Source organism: Malaclemys terrapin, chromosome 9 (genome assembly GCF_027887155.1).
Source record: "Malaclemys terrapin pileata isolate rMalTer1 chromosome 9, rMalTer1.hap1, whole genome shotgun sequence".
Classification (NCBI taxonomy): Eukaryota; Metazoa; Chordata; order Testudines; family Emydidae; genus Malaclemys; species Malaclemys terrapin.
In genome coordinates this window covers 50,662,564-50,684,533 of record NC_071513.1, presented here as the reverse complement: position 1 = coordinate 50,684,533, position 21,970 = coordinate 50,662,564, and the positions used below count along the sequence as shown (strand labels likewise).

The following is a 21,970-nucleotide window of genomic DNA, read 5'->3' as shown; positions in this document are numbered from 1 at the left end:
ACCCCGTACCTCCAACAGCGTCCTCTATTTGGGAACTTAAAATATGGTAACTTTAGGGGGTGAAATATTTTCAAAGGAGGGCCCAGCAAAAAAAGTTTGAGAACCCCTGCTCTGGAGCCTCTTATTAAGAGGGGAAACATTTATTCACTCTCCTTAAAGGTACCCACGACCTTTAACTTTCACATCAAGAGCCACAGAGTGGCAGAAAGAACTCTCTGTGCAGCACTGCACACACTGCAATGAAGTCTCAGCAATAAATATCAACTCATCTCCTGGTATGAAACTTGAACCAACATTTTTCTGGCTTTTAGTTGGGAGCACTCTCCCTGAGTCAAAGTCACCTGTGAGATTTCCTGTGTGTCAGAGTACACAAGAACACATATATACACCATTGAGTTACAAACTCTTTACAATCATTGGCCAGGGGCTCTCTCTTTTTAAAATGCCCACACTACAAATCAAACAGCAGAAATCAATCACAATCGGCCTCACTTTTTTGGCAGTTGAACTTAATGACATTTCTCCAATTCAACACTCTCAAAATTGCTACTTCAACTCCCCCACCAACATGCCCTGAATGCTGTTATAACAATACACAAACATTTCCTTGTATGTTGTAGCAGAGTTTATTTTAATATTTTGTACAACTAGCATTGGTCTCCAGTAATAAGTTATAACAAGTTTACATAAGCAAGATGTTCCCCATCGCCCACCCTCCAAGGAAAGGAATGTTCAGCTTCCACCACTTCTAATTTATAGGGAAAGAGGGCATGACATTACCTGAAAAAGAAAAGTGAAACCTAATTCATGAACAAAATTCTCTGGAACAGTTCTTGGGATTAGCTATATATACTTGGATTCCATAAACAAGTGTAGAGACCATGCCTTCCAAGACTCATTTAAAGAGCACATTAATCTAACTTAAGTTTTTCTTTCATTTTAGGACAGTTTTTAAATTGATGCCATAATGTTCTGCTGTATTGATATATAGTTTACAATCTAGTACAAATAGTAAATGTTTGTAACAATTAGATTTTTCTAAAAGTTATTCACATGTACAGGTCTCACTTCATTCAACTGTTCCATGTTTCAGTTCAATGTTTTAAAAGGTCTTTCATTTCTTGTTGTGCATTTTGTTTTCAAAAACAAACAAGAGAAACTGACCTCAACAGATATTCCCTTTAAGTAACAGACTACACATAACACAAATAAATATTTTAGAACCCTTCAAGTAGCAACAACAGAGTCTGTTCCAGAGCAGAACCCTATTATATATTATGTAAAAAGCATTCCAAACCTAGTTCTTCAACAGCACCCCAATTATTCCAGACAGCTCCCTGTACCATTTCCCCGGCTTAATCAGATAACAGAAAAAAATTAAATCAATAATTTAAGAATTTCCTCTCATGCCCATACACAGAGAACTCAAAGACATGTCTGAGATTACATGATTCAGATTCTCTAGCACAGACAAATTAAGGGTTTGTACAAATGTTTCCCTTCCCCTTCCCTCAAATAATAATCCTGAAAAAAGTTAAGATAGCTCTGTGTAGCTTGGAGAAACATTTAAAAAAAAAAAAAAAAAAGAAATAAAATTTTAGTACCAAGGGTTGGCTTCAGGGCTTAGAGGTTAAGATGTTACTGCCAGGTTGGAGGCTAACTTTGCATTTTTCATTGTGGAAGCTGGCAGTTTCCTAGACCACTGTTGAGCTTTCAGCCTCTGTGGAAAGCAGCTGCTACAGCACCTACATCTACTTCCTTAGGACACAACTGATTGAGAAGGCTGTGATACCAGATTCCATGAGTACCGTAATGCTGACAAGTTTGTGAAAAATAGTTTTTAGAAAAATAAAATGGGTGAAAACTCCACACAGTAGACCTGATCCAGAATTCCTGTCAGAGGGAGGTGAGAGTTTTACTACTCTTGGTTGTAGGCGGACAGAGCCCATACCTGGATATTTGGGGGTTTGTTTGTCTTTTAAACATCCAATTTAAGTCAAATAAAAGGAAACCTTGAATCCTTATTAAAACATTTTAACAGAAAAATAAAATCTAGACCCAGGAAGTTCAACATTGTTTTTCATATTACTTTGAAAGCCTCATTTTACAATATTATAAACTTTATGACTTCTTAAAGATGAATTCGTTTTTCTGCATCAAGAGGAAGATCAACCCAGTAAATCAGTTTGCATTCCCTTGTTAATAGGTATCAGGATTTGTGGCATAATAAAACTCATGGGGGGCTTCTTTTTGTCACAGAAAACAAACAAAAATTGCTTTAGCCATGGAAACTTTCTCCACATCCAAATGAGCCTATGTAGCACCTTCTTCCACAAAAGCATCCTAAGATGCTTTATAACACTTGCATGCATGTTGTCTATCTCTCAACAGAGGTTGTTCTGATGCCATGTAGTGGTTTTTCCTTTAAGAAATTATATCCCAGTTTAGAAAGAAGCCAACCTTTTAACAGGATTTTTTTTTTTTACATGTTCTGTATATACAACCTTTAAAATACACTTAAAAATAGCTGCACAAATTTTATATCTCATTGTATAAGAGAAGTGCAGTCCAGGCAGACCATGCTTCTCAATATGTTAAAAAATATAAATAAAACCCAACCAGACTCTTTCCCCTCTGGTAGCCACACTGGCCCGGAAGGAACAGTTTTAAAATGGGAGTCTTTCACAAAACACGCTACCTACAAATTCGCAGGTTAATTTCCTCAAGCACGTCTATCAAATCTTTCCTTACGTATTTGAGGTCACACACAGCCATCTTAGCAATGAAATATGTTGCAACATGCATGTGTGAACTGCCCATTCAACCAACTCCAACCCTGAGGATTTTTCTGGTTTGATAGAAAAAGGAAATGTAACAATTCCTGCAGTATGGCTGGTTCTCCAGATCACAATTCTTTGTTTTCCTGGATGTTTCTTGCACACGGACCCACACTTTATTTCAAGTTCATCTTTCCCTCTAACCAACGTGCAGATTTCTTCTCCAGATCTTCCACATCTTGATGTCCCAATGAAACAATCAATGTTATCCATCTAGAGGTTTTCCCAGGTAGACCAAAGTCACCTCTGTGTTCCCATACACAGCAGACACTGCTGGATATAGGCAGGCCTTTGGCAATCCTCTGAATGCAACGCCCAAGAACTCATAGCCCCGCTCAAAGGCTAATGTCTTGTCTTCCATGTCCAAGATGACTCTAATCCTCTCACCTATCTGCAAACGGAGATAGGAAGAAGAGTCAGGCAATATTCAAAGGGAAACCAATTAAAAGGGAAATAAAACAAATATAGCACCTAAACAGTAGAACAGGAGACCTTAAGAGAAGGGCATTTTTCTGTTTCTCAATAAAAATGAATTAATTTTTCTGTAGGAGGGTCAGTTTCACTGATGCTCACAAGATTCTGTATAGCTGTACAGAAAATTTCAAGTTAACAATCACAATGCTAAATACCCCAAATGTGACCCTTCACATGTGACTGATCTGGCAATAAGAATTAATACACTGCATTACATCTACTTCAGTGTTCTGCAGTATGTAGCTATTTTGTAATGGCCTCCACCCTGAATTTCCCATGACTTTGAATATAGCTTTTATTATGCTAAATAGGTAAAGCCTTTGCAGAGAGATTTTAAAGCCACAGAACTGGTTTTAAGAAAGTAGGTGCTGTATGCCAGGTGAAATAAAACACTTCTTTGGCCAAGCATGCACTCTGAACATTGGCATTACACTCTTATTTACCAATAGAGCAGGACATTTCAAAACTATGTGTAGATTTTTCCCATTTGTTTTTGCCAAAAGAAAAAAAAAAAAAGATATGTGAGAATAATAAACATTGAATGCACCAGGAGAATCACAGATCAGCATATAAACATGAAATTGCGTGTCAGTTCATTTACCTAGAGCATGATTTGAAATTTAAATAAGTACACAGCTCCCAACAGCAAGCAGTAACATGATATTACACAAGCTTCTGTGTTGTGGAAGAGTTCAAGCCACCCTCAAATGTAATCTCTTTTAACCTCTAACTTATAAGAGGGCACTTAAGAATGTATACTTTTTAGTCTTTATTTTATGAAAAGAAAGATCATCTCACATGCTTTACTTAATTCAAGCATACTTTAAAGAGACATCAACTTGAAATCAAGTCAATTTAAAAACTAAGATCAAAGCAGTTTTGTCTACACCATATCCTTGAGTCTCCATGACCATTGCTATAGTTTTAAGTTCTTCCCCACCCTCCTTTCCTGTTAGGGTGTGAAAGACCCAAACAAAGGAAACTGAGCACACAAAGTAAATAGGCAGAGTGACTAGACATAGTGCTATCAAAGGCACAAAATTAACTACAGAAAAAATAGTCTTTCTGATCTTTAAATTACAGTAATATGTTTAACTCATAAAAAATCATAGATACATGTTTCAGAGAAAAGTGCAATTTTTTAAATGTAAGTGCCATTACACAGATCATGTTTGCTATACCACTCAGACAGCTAACTTTATTTAGAGTGGGGACTTAGGAATATTATATATAAATATACATTAAACAATGTTCACCCACTAAAATGCAGCCACATCTGAAGTGGATCACATCACACAACAACACTACATAACAGTGTAAGTCAGGAAGTATAGTGTATTTAATTGAAGCTGTACTGTCAGAAAATCTAGTAAACAGAATGTAGTTATCCAAAAGTGGAATTTGGCCACAGCTAAATACCACTATTTTGGGGGGGAAAAAGTGCCACACATTCTTTAATTATGGCAAGTTATCTGAACATCAATGTTATGTCTTATCCAAAAGATGTCACCTCGAAGAATATCAATTATTGAATAAACATCACTTTTGCATCACCCAGGACTTCCTTGGAGAATTCCTATCCAATTACCGACTAGAGTCAGCACACTTAACGTTGGGATGCGCCAAAAAGACAATGCTTATCAAACACAGCTCTGTTATTGGTTGACAAATCCCTGGTTAAAACATTTAGGATGCTCTAGTACCCCCCCCCCCTTTTTTTTTTTTTTAAACAAAAGAGGTTGCTGCCTTTCAATGAACTGTATGAATGCAGGATATTATCAGATAAGATTTGAGAAAAAAGAAAGGTACAAGATTAATTTCATTCTAACTGCAGGAGACAACGTAGGATCCAGAATCTGTACACAATACAGGAATGTAATCTAAAATAAACCAGTAAATTAGAAAAAAGATAATAAGGTAAATTTTTCCCCTCAAAAGGTAAACATATTGTATATATTGCCATGTCAGACCAGTTTAGGAGACAGACATTTTTATAATAGAAAAGGGACATATTATAGAACAGTGTTAAGGCTTATTAGGCAATTAAGTCTTTTTCTTGCCTGACAATTCTTGAAGGACAGCTGTTCACAGATGTGTAGAGCCTCTCTAGCTGGTGCTTAGTCTCACTCACCTGGTATTTTGGTGCATTATTGCACTGTGGGAAACTGCCATTTACTTCTCCATTATGTAGCAAATTATTGTCCACCAGATTCCATCCCCAACTCTGGTCATCACTGCCCAGCAGTGCTACATAGCCCTGACACTGCATGGGAGCCCGTTTTGTGGCAATTCCAATTACTGCCACTGTGCCAAGAGGCCCCTCCCACCAAACTTCCCAAGCATGACGACCCTCGCTGAAACCAATCTTGGTCCTTGCCCCATCTGTGCTCTGAGCAATGGGGTTCCGGTGCAATGTAAATCCATTTTTCTTGATGTACACATTCCTGGAGCAGTCATTGGTACTGAAAGCATGTTGAAAGGCCCGTACCTAAAACCACAGAAAGAGAGATGGAATTTTTGAATGGAGGAAATAATAATAAAATGAATTAATTCATTAACATCTTACACCTCATTCCCAACAAATTTCGAACTTTAAAAAAAAAAAAAAAAAAACACAATGTAGAAGAGACACAAAAGCACGCAGGATCAGGTGCCAAGTTCCTGAGTTCCCGAGGGGTGCTTGACCTCCCCCTGCCTGTTCCCCCCCTAGGCCCCACCTCCACTTCACCCCCTTCCCCCAAGCTCCCACCTCCAACACTTCCTGCCCTCCCCCCACTTCTTCCTGCCCCTGCTCCTCTCCCTCCCCCCAGTGCCTCCTGCACACCACTGAACAACTGATTGTGGCAGGCAGGAGGACTGTGGGGGAGGGGAGGGAGCTAATCCATGGGGCTGCCAGTGAGTGCTGAGCACCCACTATTTTTTTCTCGTCGGTGCTCCAGTCCCAGAGCACCCACAGAGTCAGCACCTATGCGCAGGATAGTGGGTTTACTGGTTGAAGACTCCAGAGAGTAGCGAACCAGAATACCTGAGCCCCTGACAGACAGCAATAGAGAGGACTGAGAGGAATGGTAGGAAGTGGAGGGCACCTGTAAAACAAGCAATTAAAAGCCTAGTCTATATTAGGGAAATTTTTCAAATAGCCAACCCGATTTCAGCTTCCCAGGCCACAGCAATGAAGGCAGCCTGCTGGCTGTGCAGAGTATTTTAAGTTCAGTTGACCAGACTTGCTTTGAACAACTGGCAGGACCGATGGCGGCAGCTTAAGACAAGCCTTCCTTGCAAGAAGATGACAGTTCAGCAACACCAGATCTACTTGCCATTCTCCAACGGGGGATGGAAAACATGGCAGTGGGTGTGGGGAGGCGCAGCCAGGGAAAACCTGCTCTCCATAGGCCAGTCCCATTGTCAAGGCGAAGTGGAGAAGGGTCATTTCAGGGAGTAGATAACGGCTCTGGCAGCGCTGGGGCGCGGACGGCAGATGCGGCAGGAGGGTCCCTCCCCGCAATGCCCGGGTGCGCGGACAGCGCCGGCCGGTGCCGCTCGGCCCTGCACAGTAGCTATCGCCGCGCGGGGTGCCCTGGCCCTGCCGTGATCCCGGCGGCGCAGCAGGGACCACCAGCCCTGCCCCCCGCGGCGCCGGTTCGGCAGCCCGGAGCTGTGGCGAGGCCCTGCTCACCTTGCCCTTGTAGGTGGGCACGTTGCAGAGGATGTCAGTGCGCAGCGCCTCCTCGGCCAGGCTACGGGCGGCCAGGCTGCGCCACACCTCGCTGTTCTCATCGCCGTGCAGGACGTGGTGCCACAGCCGGCAAACCAGCGCGCAGCTGCGCAGCTCCCGCAGCTCCAGGTAGGAGAACACCAGCTCCAGCACCCGCCCGGGCAGCCGCCAGCCCGCGCCCCCCACCGCACCCCCGCCGCCGCCCGCCGCCATCGCCTAGGGCGGCGCGCACCGGCCGCTCGCCCCTCCTGCCGGCCGGCAACAACCACCCCCTCCGCGAGACCCCGCGGCGGCGCGAGGCGCTGTACCAGCCCCTGAGGCGGCGCCAGCCACACTACCCAGCCTCGCGGGAACCGGCAGTATCGCGGGGGGCGGTGCGAGCTGTTTGCCCTCCCCCGACTGGGGACAAGTGCGGGCGGAAGTGAGCTCTGCGGTTGGGCGGGAGGGGCACAGCTGAGAGTCCAGAGTGCCGCAGTTTACCCCGGGAACATAGCCGTGAGCGACACCCAGACCATCCACCCCGCATTCTCCACAGTAGCTGTCACTACTACTTTGTACGAGGAGAGGTTGACAGCAGGAGCGCCATGTTGGTTACGGGTAGAGCTGGCATAGGATCTCGGAAGCGCATGCGCCCCAGCGTACGCTAGCTTGGCCGCAGAGGACGCACGGAAGTACTTTGAGATGATGTCATTATGCTGCGCCGGAACAGGCGGGTCGCGCGGGGAAGCTGGGTGCTTGGTGTGGTCAGAGGTAACGCGCCCTCCCCTCACCCCGCAGCACGGACGAGAGCGAGCGGCGCGGTGGGATCTACCTATCACCGGGGCCTTCCCTCCAGTCCCCCCCCCCCGGGCTTTCCCTCCGCACACACCCCGCCCCCCGCTCATTCCCCTCCGGGCCTTCCCTCCAGACACCCTCCTGCGCTCAGTCCCTCGAGACCGCCGCCCCACATGCTCATCCCTCCAGCCACCCCCGACCCCCTGCTTTTCCCTCCCCGGCCTTCCACTCCCTCCCAGGCCTTCCCTTCAGGCCCCCTGCCCGGACCTTCCCTATGAGCACCTAGTCCGCTCCTTCCCTATAGTTATTTCCCTTCCCCTACATGGGTCTTCCTGTTAGCTGTCCCCTCCAGCCACCCCGATCCCTCCCCATCCGCCCCACAGGCCTTATCTCTAGCCCTCTCCCCCTCACCTGAGCCTTCCCTTCAGCCACCCCACCCATGCTTGGGCCTTCCCCCGAGCCATCTTCCCCCTGCTCCCCTCAGGGCCTTCCCTCCAGCCACCCTGCCCAGGCCTTCTCTCCAGCCACCCTGTCCCCATCCCCCGCTAATCCTTCCCCTGGGTCTTTCCTACCATCCCCCTGCTAACTTCCCCCATGCTGTCCTCCTCTCTCTCACCCCGGGCCATTCCTACAGCCACCCCCAAACACCCCCCCTTCCTGATCCTCTGTCCAGCCATACCTGCCTGGTCCTTTCATACAGCCACCCCTCTTCCTGCTTATCCCCTGGGCCTTTCCGACACCCTCCCCCCCATCCCCAGTCACCACCACAGGCTTTTGTCTACAGCCACTTCCACACAAAGACACTCTCACCTATTCCATGGTGGGGAGGTGGGGGAGAGCTTTGCCTACAGCTGTCCCTCCTTCCTCTTGCTCATTTCCCCCCCCCCCCCACCAGGGGGCTTTACCTATGGCTGCCACCCTCAACTGTAAACCTGCACTACAGCCATTTCCTACCTCTGCATGCACATAAGGAGCTTTGTTAGCTGTGCTGTACAATTTTTAAAAAAATCCCTCCTGCCAAGAGTTTACAATTTAAAACCATTAATATATTTAACAGCATTGATCCTTGCCTCCACCACAAAATCTGAACAAATCATGTTTGGTTTAAAATAGAGGCAGTGCTTCTTACCACACTTTGGATTGGAATGCCAAATTGCTGAAATATTAAATATATTTGTGTTGTTTCAACCATAACATGTAAAGCTGTTTAAAAAGCCTCAACAATTTTAGGCCCCAGCCTACAATATGATTCTCATAGGTGCCAGAGTCCTTCTAGGTGGATCCAATTGTTGGAGCAGAGCCTTAGACATGCTTGCTGATGACTCCAACTAATAAGGGGAAACATGGTCATCAAGCACATTAGCTAACTTGAAATTTATTAAAGTTCAGGCCCTGAGAAGTCTGGACCAGCCACAGATCTCCAACTCCTGGTATGTGAATTGTCCATAAAAGCATTCTGCTAGCAGCGTCACATGCACGTGTGTGCCACCTTGCAACCCCATAGTAAAGTAAATGCCACATATAAGGAATTCAGCATGGTTTTATAGTTCTCTTTATATCCTATTATACTAAAATGTAAAATATTTTACAGACCTACATTTTTTTAAAATGTGTGGGTTTATCCATACTAGCAAGGGTTTTTTTTAAAGAAACTATACACTTTTTCAAAGTGGCTTCCTTTGCCCCTATAGAGAGGATTATTTGGCAGTGAGGTTCCAGGACAGGTGTACCAGCAGACTGCAGGCAGTGGTGTCACACATAAGAAGCTGGGGACTGGTGGGATCCATACTTTAGGACCTAATTCTCATCAGTAGGGTCAAACAAGCAAAAAGTTTTAGCTTACACAAGTGCTGAATTCCTCCTCTGTTGGGGCTTCCAGCAACTTTAGAAAAATGCTGAACGCAGTTTTTTGCACATCACATTTTTATAGTTTTAGATGTTGGTCTCTTTTACCTGAAAATTCAATAGCAAGAGTCAAAGCACCAAAGAAAGTTCCTCAACCTTTTCTCTCTCAAATGCTCTGAACCACAGGTTACCTCCTCCCTTCTGATCTCATATTTAAACCTTGTTCACTTCATCCCTCAATTAACTCAGTTCCTCCCAACTCCACCAATTTACGTCATTCTGCCTTCACCCCTGGTGGAGTCCTTTTTTACTTTTCATTTCAGTTTTTCCATATCTCATCTTTGTATGTTTCCTTTCTGCTTAAGTGGGTAGTGCTGTATATAGTTAAACTATTTTCATTGTTCTGCTTACAGTGATGATGTTACTTCATGCAAACCCCACCATTATCAAAATAAGCTTATTATTTAGGAAGAAAATAACTTTGTCTTACAGAGCAGTTTTCTTACTCTAGGTATTGGTGTGATTTACAAAGCAGTTCAGTGACTGTGTAGTCAGAGGAAGTAGTCATGCTCTAAACTGTAGCTTTTCACACAGCTTGGAACATAAGAATTTGTTTTATGAAGAGGGACTGTTGTCTAGGATATTAAGACTTGGTCACACTAGGAACTTATGTCAATATAACACCACACCCCTGAATGACAGTTAACAGACCTAACCCCCAGTGTAGACTGCGCTATGTTGACGGGGGGGCTTCTCCCATCAACATAGCCACCGCCTCTCAGGGAGGTGGAGTACCCACACAGATGGGAGAAACTTTCCTGTCAGCGTAGGTAGCATCTTCACTAAGTGCTACAGTGGTTCAGCTGCACTGCTTCAGCTCTGAAAGTATAGACAAGCCCTGAAATTTCCCCCCCTACTCTTTTCAGTAAGTGCAATAGAAAGTTTAACTTATGTGTTGTGATAGCACCTAGATACCCCAGTCAGAGACTGGGACCCCATTGTAATGAGCACCTAAATACCCCCGTCACAGACTGGGACCTCATTGTGATGAGCTCTGTATGCACATATTGAAAAGACAGTCCCTGCTGCAGTGGTTGCAGCTGAAGTAACTTCCACCTAGACAACTACTCAAGATTAGCAGAAGGTGATTTAGTTTAGTTCATGTACCGGACATAGCACTTCTCACAATAGAGCAGCAAGGGGATGATGCAAAATGTCAATACTGTTTGAGCCCAAGTCCCAGTTAATGTGCTTACTTATACAGGTGTCTGTCTTACCTTAGGGACACTAGCATCTCATCCACTGCATGTTACTGTGTCAGCCAAGCGTGCTTGCATTTTTAATTTTTTACTGTAGTAGGAAAAACCCTTCCCTAACATCAATTTGTTTTCCTTCACAGACTCCCTTGAAGTATCATGGCAGTCAAATGGACTAGTGGACATTCCTCTTCTATATTGTGCTTGAATGTAAACAAAGAAGGGCTGGTAGCTTCCGGAGCAGAGAGAGGAGAACTCACAATCTGGAATGAAGAAGGGATTCATTTAGGACAGATACAGCTTCCAAGGGCAGATGATGTCACCAGTGTTGTGTTCTCTCCCACCTACCCCAGCAGGCTATACATCTCCCATGGTGAAACCATTAGCATATTGGATGTCAGATCCCTTAAGGGGCCAGTTGAATGCTTTCATCTGAATGAGGAAGAGATCAATTGCCTGTCAGTGAATGAGACAGATAGTGTCCTGGCTGCTGCAGATGACTCTGGGGCAATAAAAATTATGAACTTGGAAAACAAGAAAGTCAGCCGGTCCTTGAGGAGGCATTCAAACATCTGCTCTTCTGTAGCCTTTCGACCTCAGCGCCCTCAAAGCCTTGTGTCTTGTGGACTGGACATGAAGGTGATTTTTATAGTAGATGGTGGATGATGGCTAGAGAACTTAAATATCAACCAGATATGAGTAATTAGATATTTGCTGTACTTCTCTTCCATTCTAAGATAGTTAATGTGGCTCTCCAACACTCCTAATATGGCCCCAGCATAATAGCCAGCAGTGTCCTAAGGACGATAATGCTGTTTTCTGCACAGCAGTTACATTGTTTCTATTATTGCCTTCCTTTATTATAAAAGAGTTGGGAAAGCAGGAATTAGAGCAGTGATACTCAGACTGAGGCTCGCGAGCAGCAAGTGGCTCTTTAATGCGGCCCCTGCGGCTTTTTTCAGCACATATTAAAATACTATGATTTCATTATTAACCAATCAGGATGCGTTTTTACTATGTTATTAACCAATTTTAGTTGATAAAATAATACTTGGTCACTCATTTTGCTGTGATAATTATATATATATAAAAAACCCAAAATATTTCCCATCATGTTGTTTAAATATGACTATATAGTACTATAGTAAATGAAATAATGAATTCACACTACGTTACCCAAAAGAATCATAACTGATCACTAATTTGGCTCCTGAACCACTGGGGTCTGAATGTCACTGAATTAAAGTATTCTGTCAAAGGGGGTGGTGTGAGAAGTGACAGCAGAGCTAAAAGAAGCAACTAGCCTAAGACAGAGAGGGACAGCTCTTGGATAGTTGTGGCTGAGAACTTCAGTCTATCGTCAGCAAACAGACCACAGGTCAAATCACCCAAAGCCTAAATTAGCCAAGACTCAGAGATTCTGTCTGGTGTGGAGAAAGGGGATAAATCATGACAAGGTAGCTGTAGAAAGCTTGCACTACATCAACTATTATTGTTTTTCTTTATGCATTCTGACTTTTCCCAGGGGACCAATTAAATATTGCAAACAGAACGTTGTGAGTGGTTTGCAAAAAGTGCTAACTTTTGATATTACTGTTCTGACATTTAGTACAGATTAGTTAAAAGCACATTTATGACTTACAATGATAAGGTTTGTTTAAAATTTCATACGTTATTCCTTTAATAACTTCTTGAAAGCTTAAATGAAATCAATTACTTCTGTTAATTTGTCCTACCTCTACCTCACTTCAAATTCCAACTTTTATTTTAGGTTTACTATTTAGGACTAGATTTTTTTTTTTAATGAAAAATATTTAAATGTTACTGAATCACACGGACTTTGCAAAAAGATGGGGGAAAGTCAGTTTTGGGGAATACCCTAACTTTGACAATGTACCCTTTACTAATCCTCTAATGGTAAAACATGACTCAGGTTATTCTTTGAGCATAGAGATGCCGGGGTCTGTTTTTTTTCTTGAAGGCATAATCCACTGGTGACTCATACAGACTTAATGCAAACAACATTCCAAACATTGCAATACCCAGGTTTTGATAGCTTATTAGGGTGCAGTCCTGCAAAGACTCACTCATGCAAGTAGGCCCTTGATGTTAAAGATCTACTTTTGTATGTAAGATAAGCTTTCGTGGGTGAATACCCACTTTGTCAGATGCATGTGGTGGAAATTTCCAGAGGCAGGTATAAATATGCAGGTAAGAATCAGTCTAGAGATAATGAGATTAGTTCAGTCAGGAAGGATGAGGCCCTCTTCTAGCAGTTGAGGTGTGAACACCAAGAGAGGAGAAACTGCTTTTGTAGTTGGCTAGCCATTCACAGTCTTTGTTTAATCCTGAGCTGATGGTGTCAAATTTGCAAATGAACTGAAGTTCAGCAGTTTCTCTTTGGAGTCTGGTCCTGAAGTTTTTTTGCTGCAGGATGGCTACCTTTAAATCTGCTATTGTGTGTCCAGGGAGGTTGAAGTGTGCTCCTACAGGTTTTTGTATATTGCCATTCCTAATATCTGACTTGTGTCTATTTAGCCTTTTACATAGGGATTGTCCAGTTTGGCCGATGTACATAGCAGAGGGGCATTGCTGGCATATGATGGCATATATTACATTGGTGGACGTGCAAGTGAATGAGCCGGTGATGGTGTGCCTGATCTGGTTAGGTCCTGTGATGGTGTCGCTGATATAAATATGTGGGCAGAGTTGGCATCGAGGTTTGTTGGATGGATTGGTTCCTGAGTTAGAGTTACTATGGTGCGGTGTGTGGTTGCTGGTGAGAATATGCTTAAGGTTGGTGGGTTGTCTGTGGGCGAGGACTGGCCTGCCTCCCAAGGCCTGTGAAAGAGAGGGATGGGTTGTAGATCACTGATGATGCATTGGAGAGGTTTTAGCTGAGGACTGTAGGTGATAGCCAGTGGAGTTCAGTTGGTTTCTTTCTTGGACTTGTCTTGCAGCAGGAGGCTTGTGGGTACACGTCTGGCTCTGTTGATTTGTTTCCTTATTTCCTCATGTGGGTATCCTAGTTTTGAGAATGCTTGGTGAAGATCTTGTAGGTGTTGGTCTCTGTCTGAGGGGTTGGAGCAAATCCGGTTATACCTCAGCGCTTGGCTGTAGACGATGGATTGTGTGGTGTGTCTGGGATGGAAGCTGGAGGCATGAAGGTAGGCATAGCGGTTGGTGGGTTTTTGGTATAGAGTGGTGTTAATCTGACCATCACTTATTTGTACCGTGGTGTCTAGGAAGTGGACCTCCCGGGTCGATTGGTCCAGGCTGAGGTTGATGGTGGGGTGGAAGCTGTTGAAATCATGGTGGAATTCTTCCAGAGTCTCCTTCCCATGGGTCCAGATGATGAAGATGTCATCAATGTAGCGTAGGTAGAGAAGGGGCGTGAGTGGACGAGAGCTGAGGAAGTGTTGTTCCAGGTCAGCCATAAAAATGTTGGCATATTGTGAGGCCATGCGGGTGCCCATAGCGGTGCCACTGGTCTGGAGGTATATATTGTCACCAAATTTGAAATAATTGTGCCGCTGCATATATACTAATTCCCACTAGCACTGTCCCATTTGTCATGTTCTACTTAAGGTGATAGTGTTCATTATAAATCTCAATTTTAGAATTCATAATGTAGCTGTAATTCAGTAAGGGCTGACTTTTTTATACAATGGTTAAGATTTGGAAACCTGGTTGCCTAAAGTTCCTAAATCTATATTTAGGTACTTGGAGAGATAATTTTCAGAAGTGCTGAGTACCCAAAAATCAATTGAAGTTAATGGGAGGTGCAGGCACTCAGGACTTTTGAAAATCAGGCCACTTACTTTACACACCAAGTTTGAAAATTTTGGCCCAAGTCTTGTCCTTTTATGTGTCTTTTTCCTCACAGGCTGGGGGTGGGGTGGAGGAAGAGAATAGATGTTTTACAGTTTCTGAAGCTTCCTTGTGCTGCTGTAGCTCAGTAACATCATTTGTTTGAATTACCACCTAACACACACACTAACCCTGTTGGGTGACTCATCCATAATTGACTTTCAGTACTGGAAGTCAAATAATGCTCCATTTGGAAGCATATTTATTGCAATATGGGGATTCTGCAGGTGGTAGAGTCTTACTAAGTTTTATCATCCGGAGATGTGTTCTCAGACTATGATAATACAGGAAACTGTTCTAAGCATCTTGTATTGTCTCTTCAAATAAGTGAACTCAAATGTTCAATGAGGTGAGTATGGAATTTGAGTTGTGGTCCTCTCCCCCCAACTGATAATCGGAACCATGCAGGTAAATCCCTGTGTGCTGTTTTGGAAATTTAGGAGGTTACTGTTAAAGGGCCACTACCTGTTAAAATTGATATTTCGTTTTTATATTTTATTCAACCTGGCTAGTGAAACTAGACTGGCCTGTTTCTAGTCAGTTTCACTTCTCATGCACTAGCGCAGTGCTACACTGAGGGTTGTAGATACTGTGGTGTGATAAATTGAGAATATATATGTATAATTCATGGATTGTGTGTAAAATTACAAACCCTGTGTGTCTGTCAGGCTGCAAACTCCATTTTGAACATGCAGCCTTTTGACTTCTCTATGGTGTACTTGCTTCCATGTTGGGTTAAAAATTCCAAAGGTGGGAGCAGAACAACAGTACAGGGCAGTTGACTACTTAGGACTACCCAATAATAGGAAAACTATTCACTCTAGACAAAAGACTGGTCCTAGCCCAGAAGAGCTGCTTAGCGGAGGAAGTCACAGCAACAAAGTCACTTTACAGGGGTTTGCCTGGCAAGGGTGTTACCTAACGGGGGAGGGTGAAGTTTTGAAAAGGGCAGAGGATGGTCTGCGCAGCTGGGGTTGGGGACCATTTACTGTAGTCTGTGAGGGAGAGAGCACTCACTCTGTAACACCCTGCCTTCCTGGACCCAGGTGGTACCCCAAGGAAAGGGCAAGATAGCAAGTGAGGGATCTTGCCATTTCATATATTTGTTTTGTATGATCTGTGGCCTCCTGTGCTTTATCTGTTAAAGAGCAATGGTGCTAGAATCAGTGCAAAGCCTGTCTACCAATATGTGTTAAGTATTCACAATTTTGCCCCTGGAAGAGTTCAGATGTAATCAGAAGCTTCACACTTTGGGTCGAGTTCTGGGAGAGGGGTGTGTTTAAGTATCAGGGGGTCTGAAGGGTCAGTGCTGCACCCAGAGGGGTTAGGCAGCTGGACAGTAGGTTCCAACACTTAGAAGGAGGTGACAGATAGAAGGTCTGCACCCTGAAGGTCAAGGGACTCAAAGATTTGGGGCAGTGGCTGGACTCCATTCAGGCTCCAGGAACTTGAAACGCCCTGGGGATCCAGAGCACAGAGGCTTGGATTCCCCTGAACTGTTAGTATGTTATCATGAAAATTGGTTAGTTCTTATATAATGTTTTAATGTTCAGCATTATCTATAAAAGTCATCAACCCCCGCTATGAAGTAGGCATTCTACCCATTTACAGATAAGGAAATAAAATGGGTCACCAAAGGTGGCAGAGAAAGTGTCTGACTCAACGCTGTTCTCATTCCCCATTACACTGGTGTGTTCCTTTTTCAGTTACATAGTTAAAACTGTCAGTGTGTCATGGCTACTGCTGCTCAGATGCCTCCGAAAGCATTCAGAGTGGTTTCTTCACCACTTCCACCTTCTCAAGGGTCGAGTCTCAACTAACCATAGGAAGTCTGTTTCAGCAGCTATAGTGCTAAGTCATTTTTTATGGTTTGATTTGAAGGTTATGCTGTGGAACCTGCAGAAAGCTCGCCCACTGTGGACCATGACCCTGCAGGAGAACGAAGCAGAAGGAGCGGAACAGCAATCAGCTGGCCAGTTCTTTAACCCTCCCCTAGCTCATTCTCTGTCTGTTGCAGCATGTGGCAACGTCTTTGGTTGTGGAGGTGAAGATGGTAAAATCCGGATCTTCAGGGTAACCGGTGTCAAGTTTGAACAGGAGCTGGGGTTTAAGGGTCACACTTTGGGGGTGTCACAGGTCCTCTTTCTGCCAGAAGAATATTGGCTGCTTTCGGGAGGAAATGATGGGAAGGTGTTACTGTGGGATGTCAGCAATGAAGTTGGGAAGCAACTGAAGAGTCCTGTGAAATCCATCCACAGGAGGAAGGCCAGAACACCAGCTTCCACCAAGAGAGATGGCGAGCCCAATGCAATGGTTACAAATGAACATGCCAGAGTTTTACCAAAACTAAGCATAGAACATGGAGAGAAGGTAAACTGGATTTCATGTGCAGAGATCAAAGGCTTCAGGAGGGTATTAGTTGCCGATCAGAGAAGCTGTATATCTGTATATCCTCTGATTGAAACCTAGACACATTGTTTAAGGAAATCTTGGCAAGTAGCTAGTTTTTTGGATTGTTGTGAGCTGGCCTACCTGGTTCCCTACAGGGCACTCTCCTCTTTGTTACCATCGAGAGTAAACTTCCTGTAGCTTAAATAATTCCCAGCTCTCATGCATGTTTAGAAGTGGCCAGGAATTTGTTATGGCACATTATGCACATAAGTAACAATGCTTTATCTTTTTCAATCATGGCACATCTTCACTGTAAATATTTTCTTGTGGGGTCGGAAGATGGTGCATCTTGAATACAGGTGTAAGTTTGTTTGAAATGGATTGAGAGGAATTGCAGGCTCAAAAATGAGCAGACACTGAGGCAGCCTCATGCTGCAGGTTGTAACATTTTATGTTTCAGTCTGCAAACATTATAAGAAGGTATTCAGTCTGGGAGAAAAATGGTGGCCTTTTCTGTAAAAACTAAATCAATGGGTGTGGTAAGCTTTGTTGAAGGTGTAATTGACTGGAGTCCTCCAAAACCCCTGCACAATAATAAAACTACTAATTTTCCTGCTAATTCCCCTTTTTAATTCTTTGCTTTCCTTATTTCAACATTTCTGGTAATTTAGGCCTGAATTAGACATATATTCTGATTATCTGATTATTAGGGGGGAGGGATAGCTCAGTGGTTTGAGCATTGGCCTGCTAAACCCAGGGTTGTGAGGTCAGTCCTTGAGGGGGCCACTTAGGGATCTGGGGCAAAATCAGTACTTGGTCCTGCTAGTGAAGGCAGGGGGCTGGACTCGATGACCTTTCAGGGTCCCTTCCAGTTCTAGGAGATGGGATATCTCCATTAATTAATTAAAAAAAAATCTGAGCTGCGACAACTGAAATGTGGGTTGCAAGCATGTTTGAACTATTTTTAATTTAATATAGTTAAGAATAATTACTGAAGGGGTTAGATAGCTAAATTGATTTAAAGTTCATCATTGAGTGGGATTTTCAGACTGGAAAAACATTAGGGGATGGGGGGAAATGTTAACAGCTATTAACTTGGCTTGTCCTCTGATTTCATGTGTCAGAGAAGAAAAAAATGTTTTAGAACTGTTTCAATAAAAGCTTTCTCCATCACTGTGCTACTTGTGCTCCTGCTAGCTCTTGTATGACTATCCTATGTAACCCTATATGTTGTGAAAAATGTGAAGTTGAGGATTTTATAACTTAAATGCAGAGAATAATAAAAACACAGAGGGCCAAATGCTGCTGTCTTCCTTACACACATAGTATTATTGATTTCAAGGGCTCCTTGCATGAATAGGGAAAGCAGGCTCTTGCCCTAGGTGAAGAGTTAGCTTACAAATGTGGGGGGAGGTGACCAAATGTGAATCCTGTGCCTCTGAAGTTATTTAATAAACTCTCGGCTTTTATGGGATGTGCAGATAATTCAGAAAGTTTATTTTCCCAGGATTTCCTGTATCACTGATGTGCTAAAAGTGCACTACTATACAGTTTGGGAACTAATCTGACCAATTAAATTATTTCCTTCTCATTGTTTATACATGTAAAGGAGCGATCTTTGCCAAAAACACTGAACTTTGAAGTATTAAATCTGACATTACTAAAATAAAGTTAATTTGTGTTTGTCAATTAGAAGCTTTTTTGGTGGCAAGCAGTAAGATAATGGGAGAGATGGATTGTCCTTTTATCGTAAGAAAAGAGCCAAACTGTAACTAAAATACTTAGGAGACATTCCCCTCTGGCTGCCAAAACTATCCACTGTACATTGGTGATGTTGCATTCCATATGCTTTATGAAATTATGCTAATAAGTGAATATAATGTAACTGGAATATGCTCTTGTAAGGTATCATTACAAAGCTTATCTACTGCGTATGTTCATCTTATCTGTATGAATGTATCATTTCTGTTTCGAGTTAGGAGAATAAGATGTAAACATGTTAAGTGGATGCCATTAAGGTGCTTCAGAATCAATCACCTGTAAATGGCTCTGTTTACTTGTAAGCCTTCCTCTGTTCGTGAGTCAGGCCGGAAAGAATGGAGGCTTGGGGTCTCACAGGACATGTGACCATGTCACCTGGTACTGGAATCCATCTTAAACCTGGTGCTTTTCCATTTAGAAGGAAGGGTAGAGAGCCAGAGAGACAAAAGATTCTCGCCTTGTGCCAAAGCCATGAAAGGGCTGCAGTCATGAGAAATCCCCTTTTTTACCACCTGAGCTGGAACTAACAAGAACTGTACCAGGGAAAGGATTGGGCCCAGATTAGGAAGGAGTCTAGTCTGTGAAAGAAGCTTATTGGAACATCTCTGAGGGTGAGATTTACCTATATTCAGTTTCTTAATGTATTAGGCTTAGACTTGCGTGTTTTGCTTTATTTTGCTTGGTAACTTACTTTGTTCTGTCTGTTATTGCTTGAAACCACTTAAAACCCATGTTTTATGCTTAATAAAATCACTTGTGTATGAGTAAGTGCTTAATACCTGGGGAAGCAAACAGCTGTGCATATTTCTCTATCAGTGTTATAGAGGGTGGACGATTTATGGGTTTACCCTGTATAAGCTTTATACAGAGTAAGACGGATTTATTTGGGGAGTTTGGATCCCGTTGGCTGCTGGACATAGGAAACCTGCTGAGCAGTTTTGATTAAAGTCTGCAGCGTTGGGGGCGTGGTTCAGACCCTGAGTCTGTGTTGCAGCTGAGTAGCGTGTGGCTCAACAAGACAGGTTTCTGGAATCCCAAGCTGGCAGGGAAAACAGGCTCAGAGGTAGGTGACAGTCTCAAGGGGGTCGCTGTGGCTGAACCCATCACAACATCTTATGCATCAGTAAAGATTAAAAGATTCCTTACAATTGTATATGCTTTATCTTGTTTTTTTTTTATCCTCTGCTTTTGAATATTTAGCACTCAAACATTTCCATGGTGACAAAGTAATGCCTACTGTCAGATGTGCATTTCAAAGTATAAGGGTAACATCTCTATGGCAGTGGGAATCTTTGTGCTGCTCTCATCTTTGTGATCCTCATTATCTTGAGCAAAAAGACAGTCAACACACTTCTGGAATTAACTTTTTAACAATTAGGAAGTGTCTCACCACTTCAAAAAATAGAGTTAAAGTCCCTCATGGCAACATAGGAAGCTATGAGAATAGGGGGAACAAGAAATAAGGTGGGGAGTAGGAAAGTGGTATGAGGAGAGACGAGGTAACCAAATAAAAGGGAGAAAAACTGAAAGGAAGTGACATTGCAATGAAAGTCAGGTAGGAGAAAAGGAAAAAGAGCAAGAAATGGTGCACAATGTTAGGGCTAGCAATTTGTGTTCATTTCTGGCTCTTTACTCACCCAGCCCCATGCTGGCTCCTCCTGTCTCTCTGCACAACCACAGTTCATTGGCGGGACAGGTATGATAGGGCCCAGCCTCCAGTTTGAGGATGAAAAGGAGAGCCAGAGATTAATCAAAAATTATTTTAAAAAAAATCACATTTCTCTCTCTTTTTTTCAGATATAGTGATGCTAGTCTGCTAGCACATACATGTTTGTAGTGTCCAGAGTAGCATGGACAAACATGTTAGCTAACAAGTTGATTGGCAGTAACAAACCTTTGATTCTTGTGATGTCAAATTTCACTAGATATCCAGTCATCAGTTTTCCAAGCTAGATAGTATGTGCATTTTTGATATAAAGCCACACTTTGTTTTGTAAATACATTTCAGGCCTTCTTTATATCCCCACCCCCAGCTGGCCAATGATGCCAGCCTGTTGTCCACCTGTCTCATTTTCTAAAAAGCTCCTTTGTGTTTTCTCCTATGATATGCCTCACACTTGGGAGAAGCTCACTGTAAACATCCACAAAGCTCTCCTCCTCCTCCAAATCTGTTTCAGACTCCCTTTTGTCATGGAGCCTACAGAAAACGTGACAGCAGTTAGACCGCTGATATGCTGAGACTCCGCCTATTATGCTGACCTATACTGTCTCGTATTTCCCCATCTGTCTATCCATTGTTGTCTCTTGTCTGATACATAGCTTGTAAGCTCTTTGGGGCAGTGGGATCTAGTGGAATTAGCACTGGACTGTGACCCCAGGAACCTGAGTGCTATTCCTGGCACTGCTACTGGCCTGCTAGGTGACCTTGGGGACATTGTTCTGTGCCTCAGTTCCCCCATGTGTAACTGATGCTGATCACACTACCTTTGTAAAGCACTTACAGAGCTATATAGGAAAAGCACTATATAAAAGCAATTTGCAGTGTTGTTGTAGCTATGTTGGTCCCAGGATATTAGAGAGACAAGGTGGGCGAGGTAATATCTTTTATTGGATCAACTTCTATTGGCAAAAGACAAGCTTGTCTCTTCGCCAACAGAAGCTGGTCCAATAAAAGACATTACCTCACCCACCTTGTCTCTATATAAAAGCCAGGTATTTTTTTTCTGTTTGTACACCAGCTAGCACAATGGAGTTCTCGTCCATAAATGCTACAGTAATACAAATAATAATACATCAGGAAGAAGCTGAACAGGGCACAAGCCCCTTTTCAGATCACCTTTAAATAAGAGGAATTCATATACAAAGAAAGACAAGTGGGGTGTTCATGTTTGAGGAGCTGCACCAAATTCATAATTCATTAAGTAACATGTTTGTGGACATATGTTTGTGTGTTTCTGAACTATATTTGGATGTACTGGCTATAAAAAGCCCTCAGTGCAAAGTGACCTTTAGCAGAAGTCAGATCTCCTGTCCGTGCTGTTGCTGAC

At 43.2% G+C, this 21,970-nt stretch overlaps 2 protein-coding genes across 3 annotated transcripts; one reads left to right on the top strand and one right to left on the bottom strand.

Annotated features, from left to right (window-relative positions):
- Nucleotides 1-608: 608 nt before the first annotated feature.
- Nucleotides 609-7,239, bottom strand: FBXO45 (F-box protein 45). The gene is made up of 3 exons (XM_054040504.1): nucleotides 6,988-7,239; nucleotides 5,443-5,799; nucleotides 609-3,228 (listed from the first exon to the last, which is right to left on the bottom strand). The coding sequence occupies exons 1-3, from the start codon at nucleotides 7,237-7,239 to the stop codon at nucleotides 3,043-3,045; spliced, it is 795 nt and encodes a 264-aa protein (XP_053896479.1). The 3' UTR covers nucleotides 609-3,042.
- Nucleotides 7,240-7,378: 139 nt separating this feature from the next.
- On the top strand, nucleotides 7,379-19,687 carry WDR53 (WD repeat domain 53). 2 transcript variants are annotated; one of them, XM_054040632.1, is made up of 3 exons: nucleotides 7,379-7,776; nucleotides 11,045-11,540; nucleotides 16,653-19,687. In XM_054040632.1, the coding sequence occupies exons 2-3, from the start codon at nucleotides 11,061-11,063 to the stop codon at nucleotides 17,238-17,240; spliced, it is 1,068 nt and encodes a 355-aa protein (XP_053896607.1). In that variant the 5' UTR covers nucleotides 7,379-7,776; nucleotides 11,045-11,060; the 3' UTR covers nucleotides 17,241-19,687. The 2 variants fall into 2 exon arrangements, with proteins under 2 accessions (XP_053896607.1, XP_053896608.1); XM_054040633.1 differs by lacking the exon at nucleotides 7,379-7,776 and adding an exon at nucleotides 8,693-9,230.
- The last annotated feature ends 2,283 nt before the right edge of the window (nucleotides 19,688-21,970 follow it).